At 41.4% G+C, this 15,439-nt stretch overlaps 1 protein-coding gene across 6 annotated transcripts in view; it reads left to right on the top strand.

The window, feature by feature from the left end:
• The first annotated feature begins 325 nt into the window (after positions 1-325).
• The window catches only part of PARD3B (par-3 family cell polarity regulator beta), a 440,643-nt gene continuing 425,529 nt past the window's right edge, over positions 326-15,439 (top strand). For all 6 annotated transcript variants that reach the window (XM_086615493.1, XM_086615492.1, XM_086615490.1 and 3 more), the window contains exon 1: positions 326-445. In XM_086615493.1, the coding sequence (XP_086471619.1) occupies positions 326-445 (120 nt within the window). The remainder of the gene's footprint in view (positions 446-15,439) is intronic.

Here is a 15,439-nt window from a genome sequence, read left to right as displayed (position 1 = left end):
TGCACGGGGCCGGCCCGCGCCTCCCCGGAGAGCCGGGCGGGGAGGGGCGGGCACAGCGGCCCGCCGCGGCGGAAGGAGGCCGCCGGCCGCGGCCTCGCTCCCGGCGCTGCCCGCGCGCGGTGAGGCGCAGCCCCTGGGGCTCCGCGCACCTGCCGGCCCGCCCCCGCCGCTCCGCGGGGCCGGGACAGGGACCGGCACCTGCCGGCGCCGCGGGGCCTCTCGCACCTGCGCCGCACCCCCCTTCCCTCCCCCCCGGCCCGGCCGGGCCGCGCCGCGCGGCGGCGGGCGCCGTTTCTCGGCGGGCAGGGCATGGCGGTCCGCTGAGATGAAAGTGACCGTGTGCTTCGGGCGGACGGGGATCGTGGTGCCCTGCAAGGACGGGCAGCTCCGCGTGCGGGACCTGACCCAGCAGGCCCTGCAGCGCTACCGCAAGGCCCAGGAGAAGGTGAGGGCGCGGGGCCGGGCCGGGTCGTGCGCGGAGCCGGCCGCGGGAGCGAGGGGCGGCCCGGAGGGGCGCGACGGCCGGCGGGAGGAGGGGGGCGCGGGGTGATGGCCGGGGCGGTGGGTACCGGCGGCGCGAGGAGAGGCTTGGTGGAAGGCCCGGGGCTGGCGCGAGGGGCGGCCGGGGGTCGGCCGGCGGCGGGGCCGGGCCGGGCCGGGGGGCGCGCAGGCGGCGCTGAGGGGTGGGCTGCCCGGCCGGGGGCCCGCGGGGCACGGTCCTGGCGGCGGCCGCCCCGCGTGGGTCCGTGCCGGGAGCCCCTGCCGGGTGCTCTGTGTGAGCAGCTGGTGCTGGGGGCTGCGAGCGTGTTCCGCTCGGGTAACGAGCCGGCGTGGCTCGTTTTACGTGCGTTAAGGTTTGTTATGTTGTGGCTGCGCATGTTGACTAACAAACTTGATACGGGCACAAACATAACATGCTATTTCCATTATAGCTTGTGTTTGCTGGCATCAGCTGCGCTGCGTGGTGCTATCCGCATGGGTAGATGACTTTCTGTACATGAAAGGAGCTCGAGTTTTTCTTAAGTTGTACCTAAGCGAGCATAAAAATATTTCTTTTCTTTTTTCTGCAAGAGGCAGGTGCTGAGGGCTAATGGGATACTGTTTAAAATTGATGAAAGGCCTAGTGTTGTAAATACTGCTTTGTGAAAGATTCCAGTTACAGGCCCTGAATTAAGGGCTTGCAGGATTGTCCATCCTCCTAAGACATCTGAATAAAAAGTATAGCCATCGGCTTATGGGATCTATTTTGTGCTCTGTGCTGGTTTCTTCTGTGACCAGTCAATTGTTTGATAGCCAGAGAGCAAAACTGGAAGTCAAACTTTTGTTCTGGCAAGTTTATTTTGAGGGAAACTTGCTACTGATATGTTAAATCCATCATGAAGAGCTGAGACTGCTCTGTGGTAGAGATTATAGGGGTCACCATGCTAGTGTTTCTGAGCAAGTGTAGTGCTTTAACCTGCCTTGAGATACATATAGCTTGATAAATATTTTGTATAAGAAATCTTTTTCCTAATGATTGTTGCATGTGTCTAATAACTGCAAAATATTTACAGAATTCTTGGTGCTGTTACAGCCAACAGTCAATGAGATCTTTTGTACTGAAGTATGGTTCAGAGTACTAAAATAGGTGTACGGTCTCTATTCAAGAGTGGTGTTTATCAGAAACAGAATTACTTTCAACTGAGTTGAACTTAGAAATTTAAAATTTGATTTCAGCTTCAGTTTGTACTTGTGATGGCATTGAAATTAGTCTCATCATGATGGCTGAAAGGTGGCCTACAAAGCTTTTGTATAACTACTTCAAATGCCTTTCCTTCTCTCCTTTTTTTTTTTTTTTTTTTTATTTCTTTAGAAAGGAGAAGTGTGTCTGCATTTTTAGGTAAGGCCCTGACTGACTGTTCTGGAAGGCTCAATAAGCAGTTTATAGGAGAGAAATTCCAACAACTTGAGAAAGATTCAGATGAATGCCAGACACTTAAGACGTACTACAGTCCAATTAGTTTCTCATGATTTTGTGCCCAATTTGCTATTTAGGTAATACTGAAAGAAAATTATTTTTATGCTGAGCAGTCATCTCCTGTGGCCACTTCAGTGCGAGGTCAAAATCATCCAGCTATAGGACAGCCAGAGGCTAGAGTTCACATTTCTGACCTTGTTGGTTTTCTTTCCTTTGCAAAGAAAGCTTTTTTTTCTCTGGCTGTTTCCTTATAGAAAGTTCTGAGTTCCCTGTTCTGCATTGTAGATGGACAAAGTGGATTCAGGCCAGTCTGCTCAAAAAATTGCCCATCACCTTGAGTAATGGTGGTTCACAGCTTGTACAAGGATGTGTAAAGAGGCAGGGCGGGGAAAACAACCTCAGGACCTGAAAAACAGAACAGGTTTTCATTCAAGCCACTAAAGAAAGTTTTGTGGCTTCTGCACTGTCTCTCCCTCTCTGTTCACTGGAAGTTTAATCAGTTCTCTTACATTGCTTTGATTACCCAGTTTTCAGTCTATGTGATTTACAGTGCAACTAGCCAAAGACATAAACAGATAAATTTCCTCTTACTTTGTCAAGTATCGCTCAGAGTTAGTGCTCTTTCCTGAGAGAAAGCTTGGACTTGGTAAAATTGATCATACAGAAGTCACAAACAATTAATTTTATTACCTTGTGGAGAGTTTTTGTCCAATCTACCATGGATAGATAGGGTGTTTTGCCATTTTCCTTCCGTCAGTTCTTTCTAAACTTAACTTACTTTACAAAAATGAGATAATCCCATTCTCTATAAGATTCTGCAAAATAATCAGCAGCTAAAATCTGCTGTGAGGTGTGGGCACGTCAAAAGGTTTGTTAAAGATAACTGAAGATTTTTCTTTTGAAATATTTAGAATGTTTGGAATACTTTCTGTGGCAGAATGCTGCTGTTTCTGTTGGCATGTTAAGTGTTCTTCATAATTTTTTTTTTCAAATGTTGGAATCTTTTGAAAGTACAAAGTGGAAGTATTTTGTTGAAGTGCCTAAAGTATTTGGAGAAGGGAGGAAAATTGATACAAGGATTATCTTTCATAGTTGCAGAACGGAAAATGAAAAAGGTAGCTAGGATACAAGCTTGGGGAAATTTTTATTAATTATGATACTGTCAAATAGCACAGCAATGTGTGTGAGAGGCTCTGTGTTTTGGAGGTTGTTCTGGAAGCCTAGTTTTGCTGTTACTGCAGTCACTTGTCTGGTAAAGGGCAAGATATGAGATTAGAATATTAATTCATGTATATTGTAAAATATTTGAATTTCTGTATATAAAAACAGCAAAATTTTTAATTGGTTTAAAGTACTCAGCACTTCTTTATACTTGTAATGAGAGGAAAGTAGATGCAGTAAATGACTGTGACTTCTCTTCTGTGAGACTTTTGGTAAATAGCTGTGAACCCTGCAGGCAGTTGCTTATTGTAGCCTGCTGCGTTTTCTTAGCAAGTTTGATTTGGTTTCTTGGCTGGGCTGTGTTGGCAAGGTTTGGTCATGAGGGCTCAATTGCTTCGTTAACTAAAAGAAAATACTGGGCCATTGTTTCAGCTGAAAAACCAGACTGATTATTTTTTGATGCTGCTGAGCTTAGCAGAGGGTTTTAGAGGTGCTTTTGCAGTTTGGAATGGGCAGATCTTGTCTGATGCACTGAAGGATACAAGCAACTGTCTGGACTTATGAACTGCTGTCTGTATTACAGTATCAACTGAGACATTTGTGTGCTCTGGGATTTCATGATGTAAATAGATGTTCAAGAAAATGTTTTTTTGATCAACTGCTTTGTGAGAACTGTAAATAAATTTTCAGTGAAGTGACTGTCATCTCAGAAGGTAACTTGTGTTTCAGTGAAATAAAGCTTGGTGGAACTTTTTTGTGACGCAGGATCTGCTGTTGTTGCTTCTTAGTAATGTGTGTGTGTGTTAAGGCTTCCTGCTGGCCAGTAGATACAGTAGAATTAATGATTCCTTGTTATTAGCCCAGTCCCTTAATGTTTCTTGTAACTTGGTATTTTTGGTGCCTTGGGGAGCACTTGCATGTTATCTGTTGTATTTAGGATTCTTTGCTTGAGTGAGAGCAGATGTACTGCAAATACCTGAGTTGCTGTGCCTGTTGTTACTGTGTTTGCTTCTCTGTGGCTGTAAGGCGTAACCCTTAGATGCAGGACAAGGTACTTCATTGATATTTTTTTTTTTTTTTCCCCAGGTGTATTGAGAGACCTTTCGTTGGGTGGTGTTTTTTTTTTTTCCTTTTTTTTTTTTTTTCCCCCTCCTCTCCTGAGTATGTGGATGAGAGAGGGAGAAAGGGGTTCTGGGTCAGCACTGAAGGGTTCTGTATGCTCTTCTGTTGTTGTCTGGGTCTGCGTGGTCCTGCTGAAAGCAATTCTTGGGTGTATGTAATGGCTAAACGCATTCAAGGTAAACACCATTGTGCACGTGCTTCTCTTTGAAATGCTGCTCCCCCCAGGTAGGAGGCAAAATGAGTTACCAGCTTTGTAGTGAAGCCGGTGGTTCAGCTGGAGATGCCAGTCTGGTACCTCAAAGGCCTTTAATGCTGTTGGAACAGGAGGTGATGTATGCCCAGGGAAAAGAATGGCTATGAGACTAGCAAGTGAAATCCGCAATGGCTTTTCTTTAAGCTGCAGTGAAACTGTTCCCAGGAAAAACGTATACAAACATCTTGCTGCTCCAGATGTTCTTTGTCTCTCTGGAGGAGCCAGAGATGGGGAAGTGGTGTTTATCATCTGTATATTGATTTACTCACGTTTGCATGCAGAGCACTTACTTAGGTGACTTACTTGAAGTGACTACTTAGGCTGTCTGAACTCTTGTTCACAGCAGCCAGCTGAATGGGTAGGACATGGAAGCCATGTGACAAAAATTAATAAGCCCTGCAATTTGTCCTTTAAATACCAGTTTAAAATTTGTCATTTTAAGCACAGTTAAATTCTCGAGTGGCTCACTTTCACAGACTTGGTGGGCCTCCCTTTGGGAATGCTGACATAGACAATCAAATATTAGTTGAACTATCTTACAGGGACTCGATCTCCAGTTGTTACAGGCATTAGAGTGTTTCCACTGATGAGAATGTACAGAAGCTAGCAGTTGGTTCTGGAATGGTAATGGCAACTTTAATTGGCAGTCAGACTGAGTAGGAAGCAATAATATAGTTACTAGGTTGGTTCAATAGTGGTGCATTTTTGATTAGAGCGAAAGTAGTGGGTTGTTTGGGTTGTATTAGTGATCTTTCCCAAATTAGATGCATTTAAAGAGCTAATGCTGAAGGTTGGCTGTCTGCATCAGTCACCGATTCCTACTGATAAAATACTTTTCTCCTTTCTGTTGTTGCTTGCTCCACAACATGACAATTAGTTTTCCGGAGTTATGGATTGCTGTTGTAAATCAGCCAGCAAGCAGAAGGAGTACTAAATGTACTTGTAGTTAATTTAAAAACATTGGGGCTAGAAAAGTGACAATTTATTTTGACTCCAAACTCTAAGCTTACAAAAAACGTTTGCAAAAACGTAACAGATTTCTTCAGAAGATATATGTGAAAAGTTTTGAAAGAAATCTTTTGTTATGAACATTTTTCTGTTTTGGGAAAATTATGTTTAGTCCTTTATAAAGGTAGAATAATATATTTGTGTTTGTGTAACACTTTTGTCTTCGACCTGGTCTCTAGTTTTTTTAATTTTTTTTTTCTATCCCTGTTTGTCTTTGAAAGTTTATTTTATTTTATACTCTAATAGAGATGGAGTTAATCCATAATTGTTGTTTTACCAAAGCAATTCTAAGCTCTGTTTTTAAGTACTTTTTTGCTAGGAAATGTTTTAATTATTCATTCCCACATTTGTCTTAGTGTTGCTCAATCAGCTACAGTATGTTTGCAAGCTTTTACATTGTCTTGGAAACGGATGTGTTTCAATGAACAGCTTAATTATCACTTCTGCATTCAGCCTTCAGGTTTGTTCACTCTGATACCAAACTGAAAAAGAGTGTAACTTGGTACTCATAAACTCATACAACAGTAGTGGAAAAGCAGTGTAACTGAGTCGTATATAGGAAGACAGGCCACGTAAGTAGGGGAAGTAAAGAACAGGGAAGGAGACAAATGATTAAAAAAATTATATAGAAAACAAACTCTGTTGTTGACTTAGTAACACCAGTGATATTTCATTGAGATGGGCAGTAGCTTTCAAGTGGTAGAACTTTGGATCTCTGAAAGAATTTTCAGGATCACTTTTACAGTGATCCTGAAAAACTGAGAGTTAAAAAGTGCCTGTCTTTTTATCACTTTTGCATAAAATGTCTGCTGCTGTGCTGCATTTGTAGCCACTAGTGTTGATGTTAACAAGATTTTGGTAGATTTCCAGTCTCCTTTTCTCTTTCTAACAGGTGTTTATAATCCAAACAGAAAAACTGCCCTTGGACTTAATCAGACTTGTCATACAAAATGTCTTATAGGACATTATGTACTTACATAACACAGAAAATTTTGGATCCCTTTGTTCTTTTTAGGAAGTAGACTACTGGCAGTAACTTGGGCTTTTGGCTGAATATTAAGTTACCTGATGTTAATGTGTTTCAGGGGAGCTCGGTTGAAGGGTAGGGCTGGATAAAACTGGTGGAAATTTGGTAGGCAAAATGAGAATATCTTATCTTGGAAATACTGCAGGTCAGCGCATGTGATAATACAGACTTTTCATTTTTGTTTCCCAAATCATACTTACCAAGTTCTGAGTACTCTTCAGTTGTTAAGAGTTGTTAAGAGACAGCAAAGATTTTGTAATAAGCGAGTGTTAAAACAGTTGTAGAAAGAAACCATTGGAAGAGCAGTATGGAGTTCTCAGTAGTGACTGCTTCCTGTTGGTATTTGCCTCGTTGAACTCGGAGTAGTTTTGTATGAATTGGTGAAGAAGGAATTTAAACCCCAAATGGTATTTTTTGTGTATTTATTTCCAACTTGGAAAGCACTGTGTAGTATCAGTCTTAATGTTAAAAAAAAAAATTCCTTCTGGCATAGGATGGAACCAGGAGGTGCTTTTGCTTGCTGTATAAAATGCAGTTTTGATATTTTTTCAAAGTATTTGAAAATGGAGGGTTGTGTTCTCTTGGTATTCTCTTTAAAAACTGAATGTTTTTAAAGATAGTTATTTGGGAATAATGCCTTTTATTTCATGTAATGTGACTATACTTTCCTCCTTGTTCAGTATGATAGGTCGGTTGAATCGTGCCATACTGTGCAGTCTCGCATTCTGCTACTGAAGCAGCAAATTTCCTCCGTCATTGAGCAGAACATTCTTTAGGCTTTCCTAATAATGCTGATCTCATAACTGCAGCTTTCCTAGGCATGAAGACCTATTGCCTCATTATTGAAAACTCCTTCTAGTCCTCTATTAAGATGCCTGTGTTTCATCCTTAATGACTATGATAATGCTAAAGGTCTTGAGCAATTAGCGTTGTTGAAAACAGATTCTGCTTTGTATTTGGTATTTCATTCTTGAGTCTTGCTTATGCATAAAGATGTACCCATGTTATGTTAGGGAACTGACTAAACAGAAGCGATGGATGGGCTCGTGTGAATGACTTGTTGATAGAAATGGACTTCTAAATTGCACTGACCAGATAGTGCCGTGGATACACTGGTAAACCGAGGAAGCTGCTTCATGTGAAAAATTTAGAAAGTCAGCATGTTAAAGAGCTTTTGGAAAAGAAGTCTGTGCAGTACTTGTGTAGTATCTTCCTTAATAAAAGCATTTTTTGTTTCCCTCAAGTTATATGTTGTTATGGCAGTTCTGTAAGTCTTATAATCAGTACTCTATTTCTTACACAGGATTACTTCAATAACTGATTTGTAAAGAAAACTTTGTATTATAAGAAATTACTTTTTTTTTTTGATAGTTATCCTCACTTTAAAGAGGAAATATGTAAGATTTGATTCTGTAAATGTTTTTTTCTTATCCCTAGTGATTGTGCTGTAGACACCTCCATTAAGTGAACTGTTGTAATGTCTTAATGTCATCAAAATCTGTCTTACTTTCCAGTGTAAACTTGTAGTTTTTATGCCACCAGTACATCCATTCAGAACTGATGGCTTGGCTTTGTGGCAGGTGCCATAGCAGCTACTCCAGTGCTTAGATTTGCTCTTGGGAGTGCTCCTGAATTGGGAGGTTTAGACAAGTTCCTCGTTGGTTTCATGAGGATGTGCTGGCATCATTTATTGCCACAGTGGGACCTCTCACTTCAGTGCTTTACTGGTTATTACATGTATGAAAAATAAAACTACAGAATGGTTGAATGAATATGCTTCTTACAGCTGGTAATAAGGGTATCATTTGTATGAATGGTGCATAGGAAGGAAGATGAATGATTGTAGTCAAACAAATACTGGTATTTGGAATCACGGAGTTCAGTCTGAAGGGTGAAGGCTAACAGCTGGTTCTGTTTGGGCTCTTTTTTTTTTTTTTTTCTGGCTAGGAATTCGACTTCAAAGATAAGGCTCCATTGAGCCAAGTGGTTTTGCAGTACAGCTTATCTGATAGAATGTTTCCCAGATTCTCAGCAAAATACTAGCTATTGGTGAATCTTAACGTGCACCCTCCCTATCATTTCCCTTTACGAAAATGCAGTGATTTCTCAATCAGTAGAAGAAAATGGCGTGCTTAAGCTGAAGGAGAATTTGATACAGTCCAAAGAAGCTCCAAGACCTGCATTCCTGGAAAATTGTGGAGCTTTATTTTTTCTCTAACTGATCAGTTCCTCTGTTCATCTCTTTTCCGTAAGACCTAGAAGATTTTGTAGATGATGTTGTACATTGTTGTAGAAGATACTGTCTCATTCTCATTAATCCATCAACAGCTGAGCTGGTCTTTATTGGCAAATCTGAATATCTAAGTTATGGATTTTCTGAGAGGAGAAAAAATAACTCTATATAATAATCTCCTGTTTCTTTTAGTTTCGGTGCCAGAGTACAGGTCAACTAAGAGTAGTTCCAGCTCCAAAGAGGCAGGAATCCAGCATGTCTCTATTTGGACCTTTGAAGGGGATACAAGTCATAAATCCTGATGGTTTAATCTCCAGTGTGTGGTGGATTTGTCCTGTATCTGAACTCTGGAATGGGCCTTAAGACCTACCTGTAGACCATCCTACAGTTGAGGATTTTTTATTTTAATTTGGGCATGGATTTATGCCTTCCTATTACCTGTGAAAGGCGGTGGTAGAGTAGTTAGTGTTTTCACATTTCCCTGAAAGCTGCCATTACAAGGTTCTGTCCTTCCAGTAAGTACACAGGTGATCTTCAACTGCTGCAGGACGTGACTGGTTGAAAAGATGCATGTACCTGCTCTTGGCTGGTGTGTCTGTGGGGTGGGCAGACTGAAATCAAAAGCATCTTTATAAACTTCAGTGATGTCCGTATAGAGGTAGCTCATTTGTGTTTCTCCTTAAACTAGAAGAAGTTTCGAGGGCATATAGTCTTTCCTAGCCTTTTTTCTTTTTTTGTTAGTCTTGCAGTGCTGGATGTCATTAATGGTGATAAGGCCAGAATTTCATGTAGAGGGTTTGGGATATAATTTTACCATTTCTCTATGTTTTAAGGAGTCTAACTGAATATACCTCCTGCTCAATGTAGGTACCATTCACTTCAGTTCCTGTAGGTCAGGCATTTTTTGTTCAATGCAATTCTTAATGGCATAGTTTGCCTGCTGTGACCTTTGCCTAAACTGGCTATGATAATTTTTTTTAAGAATCCCCTGTGGTACTAATTTGGTGTTGAATTTGATGGATAGTATTTTGAGTATTACAAAGTTTTCCACTAACATTCCCTGCTTGCCAGCTTTTTTTTTTTTCTGAGCACAAGCCAGAAGTGAAACCAGACTGAAAACTTAAGGCTTTTGTGTTAGTGAAAGTATTGGCTCTAGACTGATTTGGCTACAGATGTTTTGTAAGTGATGAGTTTCATGAATAAGGAAGATAGTATGTGACCTGGAACTCTACTTTATGGCAACCAATCATTATTAGCCAGCTGGACTGAGTTGAGATAATGAACTAATCAACTCAAGGTACCGGTCCTGCCTACAAGAGGCAGACCATTTCCTCCTGGCTTCGGAAGATGCAACAGCGTCCTTGGTGCCGCAGCTCAGGCTGGTGAGCAACAACTGGTGACCCCGACGTGATACATCTGAGACCCTGAGAAGCCCTGACTCCCTCGCCGGAGCTGAGAGCCCGAGCCAAAAGAGCCGGAGCCAGAGCTGGAGCTGGGAGCCCGAGCGAGAGTCCTTCGGAGAAGAAGGTAAAGCCGCAAGCCCCGACATGGTATTCGCGAGAGGGAAGCGTGCTGGAGTTGGATGAATGGGCTGGGTTTCTGCTCACCATAAAGCCTTCGTGAAAACAAAAAATTGTAAAACAAAAAGGGGGAATTATGGCAACCAATCATTATTAGCCAGCTGGACTGAGTTGAGATAATGAACTAATGAACTAATCAACTCAAGGTGCCGATCCTGCCTACAAGAGGCAGGCCATTTCCTCCTGGCTGTGGAAGATGCAACAACATCCTTGGTGCCGCAGCCCAGGCTGGTGAGCAACACTACTTAACTAACTTCTTCCTCTATAGCTTGTCAGACTTGCATGCGCTGTCTAACCCTGCAACTACTGCCTAGAGGTTGGCTGAAGAATGTCTTTCCTGTGGATCCCTGGTTGAACAGCTATTGGAATTTTCATCTGCCAGCTGCAACCTTTTCTGTCAGGCTTTCTTAACTAGTTCAGTAAGGATTTTGATGGAGGGTTGTCATCTCAGACTTTTTGTTGGATTTATCCTAAATGCTAAGCACCACAAAGGTGGGACAGAAATACGGTAGTACAGAAGTAGGGGAAGCAATAAACAAGGCCACTTGGGACAGTGTGTCTGTAGCTCTTCTAAAAGTAGAAGGAATTCAGGGGTTCTAAAATCTGATGAAGGTGAGGTTGCGATTTTGCAGCAGTTGAAGCCTTGAAAGGCTTAGTCATACCTTTTCCTTTTTGTGGGTTGTAAGGCCTATGCAGTTGTGTAATGAAAACAGTTCCTCAGTCTATCCAGGATAAAACCAAGTGGGTAGCTTCCTCTGTTGATCCTCTAGCCTGTGTCATAGTTTGTCATCAGTAAATTGGCTGATTTTACTGCATCTCACTTTTACTTTTTTTATCTGAAACAAGCTTCTGCTTTTAAAATAAATAATCTTGATGTCTTTCATTCACTACTTAAGTCATCTCTTTAAAGAAGTTCTTATTAAGTATGTTACTTTTAGTTGAACTGTAAGTTAGTTTACATGAAAGCCTGTACAGAAACCAGAAGTCATACAGGAAGTTTTTTTCCTGAGTAAAGACTCCAGAGGGCTTGCATTTAGAAAAAAATACCAGTATTTGTGCAGGAAAAGATGAGGCAAATACATTATAGCATCAATCAAATGTCTATATGAACTCTATGAAAATGCATTTTACCTCCAAGCCACATTCCTTCCACTCACATGGAGTTAAAAAGTTGTTGGCTATGACAATGGTTTTTGTTAAGGTATAATTTTTCTGGTAAGTAAAATAATTGACTACAATAAGGGGTTGTTTAGAAATCTATTGGATTATTTTTACAAGCTACTTTATTTCATACTGAGTAAGAACTTCTAAATTGGAAGAAATATTTGATCTGCTCCAGTGTGCCAAGGATGTGGCGTACTTTTCTTTGACTTGTTGACTTCCAATTATATTTTCTTTATGTTACTCACTCTACTGAGGTTTTCTATAGAAAAAGTTGTCTTTGTGTTTTTCTGCAGGTTATCCTCCTTTTCTCCCTTCTCATTCTGTAGGATAGGTATACTAATATCAAATTTACTTTATCAGCATATTTTTTTAGAAGTCTGTTTCTAGCAGTTGCTTTATTTAACATATATGGCCTTTTTTTGTAGCTGACATTGGAAATTTGATTGTCATCTTTTGCTTCTGGCACCTCAACCTGTCCTTTGTCTGCCCAAAGAATAGAAGATTGGAAAGGAGATTGCTCCCTTGAATTGAATCTTCCTGCATCTTGTACAGAGTAGAAAGACTTGCTGAGATTTTTCAAGGTCTGAAGTTAACCTTGCTCAGTTAACATGCTCAGTTCCCACAGAATTAGGCTTGTTTGAAAAACTTAGGTGCTGCCAATTCACAATTAGTTTTCCCCTGCTGGCAGTAATGAATGTATTCTGAACAAATGTTTCAGGAGTTCCTGGCATTATAAGCTGCAAAAAGAAAACTCCCTGAAGAGCTGGAAACATGAAATGGTTGTGTTGGGCAACAAAAAGGAGAAGGTTCATTGACATGTTGACATTGTGCATAGAGAAAGACCAACCTTTGCATAGTAGTAGTCATGATGCAGGCTTCGTTTAGACTGCTGTGAAAAAGGAAGATAGATGATTTTTTTTTTTTTGAGGGAATGAAAGGTAGATGTTCGGGGTGGGGGAAGAAAAATCTAACATTAGGATCTGTCCTGTCAATGCTAAATGACGACTCCCCTATGTTAGGCAAGAAGATTAGCACTCAAGTCTTCCGTAGTAATGTTTCAGGAGCAGTTATTTGGATAGCTCTCATTCAGCTGCTGACTGATGGGAGATACTAAGTTTACCTGAAAAACCCTTATAGAAAATACTCCACTGGCTTTATAAATAGCAAAATTAAGAATTAATTTCTGCTCAAAATACTCAACATAACTCAAATGCTTGAAAGAACCCTCATGGCCTGTGCATTTTAAATACATTACTTCTGAGAGTTTTTTCCTACTTATAATTACTGTTGTGTTCAATCCCCTGATTTTTCAAAACTGTCAACAGAACAAGTGGTGTTCCTCAGGGGTTGGTACTGGGGCCGATGCTATTTAACATCTTTGTTGGTGACATGAAGAGTGGGATCAAGTGCACCCTCAGTGGTCAACATGCAGGAGGGAAGGGTTGCCATCCAGAGGACCTTGACAGGCTGGAGAGATGGGCCTGTGAGAACCTAATGAAGTTCAAAAAGGCCAAGTGCAAGGTCCTACATGTGGGTCAGGGCGATCCCAAGCATAAGTACAGGCTGGGAGGAGAGTGGATTGAGAGCAGCCCTGAGGAAAAGGACTTGGGAGTGCTGGTGGATGAGAAGCTCAACATGAGCCGGCAACGTGCGCTGGCAGCCCAGAAAGCCAACCGTATCCTGGGCTGCATCCAAAGAAGTGTAGCCAGCAGGTCGAGGGAGGTGATTCTGCCCCTCTGCTCTGCTCTTGTGAGACCCCACCTGGAATACTGCATTCAGCTTTGGGGTCCCCAACAGAAGAAGGACATGGAGCTGCTGGAGCTGGTCCAGAGGAGGGCCATGAAGATGATCCGAAGGCTGGAGCACATCTATGAAGAGAGGCTGAGGGAGTTGGGGCTGTTCAGCCTGGAGAAGAGAAGGCTCCGAGGTGAATCTGCTATCTCTTAGAGCAGTCTTCCAGTGCCTAAAAAGGGGTCTACAGGAAAGCTGGAGAGGGACTTGTTACCAGGGCATGTAGTGATAGGACAAGGAGTGATGGCTTTAAACTGAAAGAGGGGAGATTTGGATTAGATATACGGAAGAAATCTTTTACATTGAGGGTGGTGAAGCAGTGGAACAGGTTGCCCCGAGAAGTTGTGGCTGCCCCATCCCTGGAATTGTTCAAGGCCAGATTGGATTAGCAACCTGGTGTAGTCAAAGGTGCCCTTGCCTGTGACAGGAGAATTGGAACTAGATGAACTTGAAGGTCCCTTCCAACCCAAACCATTCTATGATAAACTCTTATTCTTTTTGTGTACTTCCACTTGAAGTAAGGTGGAGCAGATGGGAATATGCCAGTGTTGACTTTGAGTCTGGAAAAATGTTGATTTGGGCCATCTTCCATTTAAATTAGATTTTGTATGTTGTCGGGGAGCAATTGCAGCAATTAGAAACTGCAAGGAGTAGGTAGTTTGCTTTTGTACATGCAGTGTACCTTTTCTTATTAGACCTTTCATGTAGCATTAAAAACATGGTGCTAAAGCTGGGCTGTGTCATCCTTCTCACTTTCCTCATCCCAGGTCTCTGCTAACTGTGCTTGCAATGTGTGGGTTTTTTTTGTTCTTGATTTTTAATTTTTTTTTTATTTGTTGCAACAATGTTCTCTTCCATTTAACTCTGAATAGAGACCGAATACTCGCTTTGGTTGTGTTTTTTAATATATCATGAATTTTGAAGTTATGTATGTTGCCGTTGTGTTCTTTCTTGTCTGGAAGAACAAAATATATATTCATTGCTATCATTGTTTTTAAATAAGCCATATTCAAAGACACTAGGACAACACTAGGTAGGTATTTTTTTGATAACTTCAGATGCAACATACATCTGGCAGTATACACATGTTTGTCTTGGTGTGACACAGCCATCTTTTGAATTCAGCTAAAGTGGAGGAGTCTGGCTTATTGTTCATACTGCAGCTCATTAATGGCTGTAGATATGAAATGAGCATCTCACTAAATGGAAGTCTTGGTCAACCTCTGACTCTTGCCTTAAAGGTTTGAGAATAGACAATATGAAAAAAATACCAGCTTCTTTCCAGATGGCTGAATGCTTGATGTGTCTTTATGTTTAGCTGTCATTCAGATGTGAATGCTGTGGTGATTATAAGTGTCTTCCATTTTTCTGGTTTGAAATGATCCCTTTTATGCATTGTGTGTTTAGAGATTAACTGTTTGGCTTATCAATAGGGATTTTAGAGGAAAAAAAACAAACCCCAACTTGATAGTATAGCAAAATGCTGGATGTTATTGTTCATAAGCAGACTTGACAGTGCAGGTCTTAGCTCCACATTACCACATTGCACATAGTAGTTGTTTGAAATAGGTTGTAGTGGAGTATTAGCATTCTGCAAGATGTTATTTCAGTTTCGAACCATCTCCTGCATGATAAGTTTCATACTACTGGTTTTTGTTAGTGAAAAAATATTTTTCTGTCATCTAGGGGAAGAAGTTTGATAGGAGAGGCTTTGTGGGAAGGAGTTTCTTTAGTTGGGAAGAAAAACAAAAGCTAGATTTATTTTTTTAAACTAAGTGTGAATCACACATTCTTTCATGTAGGTTTTAAATAAATATGTGCGTTAATACTCAAAGATACAAGCTGTTTAATGCGGTTGTTGTCTTGCTAAAGCTCGATTAATGAATTTTCAGGCTTTTTTCTTGTCACTTTTTCTTTTGGAGCCTAACTTCATAGTGTAAGAGATACCTCTAATAATGCAGCCAAAGCTGTTGCATGTTCTTAGGAGGCCAAATCACTTACCTTACTTGACGATTATACCAACAGATTCTGATCTTATCATTTTTTCTATTAACTGACAATGGCTGTTTCCTCACTTAGTAGCCATTTAAAAAAAGCCAGTCAACTGCTTCATTGCATGTGCTTTTTTCCTTTTTCAGGCACT

This window comes from Tauraco erythrolophus, chromosome 8 (assembly GCF_009769465.1).
Source record: "Tauraco erythrolophus isolate bTauEry1 chromosome 8, bTauEry1.pri, whole genome shotgun sequence".
NCBI classification, from domain to species: Eukaryota; Metazoa; Chordata; class Aves; order Musophagiformes; family Musophagidae; genus Tauraco; species Tauraco erythrolophus.
Note: the sequence above shows the minus strand (reverse complement) of the source record. Positions and strands in the feature narration are given on the sequence as shown.